The sequence below is a fragment of the Bison bison genome, unplaced genomic scaffold (genome assembly GCF_000754665.1).
Source record: "Bison bison bison isolate TAMUID 2011002044 unplaced genomic scaffold, Bison_UMD1.0 scf7180017864524, whole genome shotgun sequence".
In the NCBI taxonomy this organism is placed as follows: domain Eukaryota; kingdom Metazoa; phylum Chordata; class Mammalia; order Artiodactyla; family Bovidae; genus Bison; species Bison bison.
In genome coordinates this window covers 971,229-971,711 of record NW_011495075.1, presented here as the reverse complement: position 1 = coordinate 971,711, position 483 = coordinate 971,229, and the positions used below count along the sequence as shown (strand labels likewise).

Below are 483 nucleotides of genomic sequence, written 5' to 3'. Positions count from 1 at the left end.
GAGGCCATCGGGAAGATCTTCATGGGCAGCAGCGCGACGGGCACGGAGCTGCGACACTGGTCCGACATGCTGGCCAACCCCCGCCGGCCCATCGCGCAGTGGCACTCGCTCAAGCCCGAGGAGGACGTGGACGCGCTGCTGGGCAAGAGCAAGTAGGGCCGCGGCCAGGCCGCCGCTGAGACCCGGAGCCACGGACACCTCAGCCGCGCCCCCGCGGGGCGCCCTGCCCGTCTGTGTGGTCGTGCCCCCGTCCCCTTTTTATAAGGACCCTCCCCTCCGACGGCTGTGGGAGGAGGGCCCCCAGAGGTGGCGTGGCCTGCCCAGCCCACCCCGGGAGCCGTCCCCGCTGCATGCCCGCACCCCACTCCTGCGAAGCTGCACCCCAGGCTCACCCCGAGGCGGTGCTCCCGGCTGGCAGTGCAGCCTCTCCCGCTCCCTGAGCGTATGGCCCCCCGAGACGGCGGGACTGCTGGGGTCTCGGCA

General features: G+C 72.9%; 1 protein-coding gene across 1 annotated transcript in view; it reads left to right on the top strand.

The window, feature by feature from the left end:
- Window positions 1-447, top strand: part of SYT2 (synaptotagmin II) — a 6,850-nt gene extending 6,403 nt beyond the window's left edge. The window contains exon 8 of the mRNA XM_010831122.1: window positions 4-447. Within this exon, the coding sequence (XP_010829424.1) occupies window positions 4-156 (153 nt within the window). The 3' untranslated portion in view covers window positions 157-447. The remainder of the gene's footprint in view (window positions 1-3) is intronic.
- Window positions 448-483: the final 36 nt, after the last annotated feature.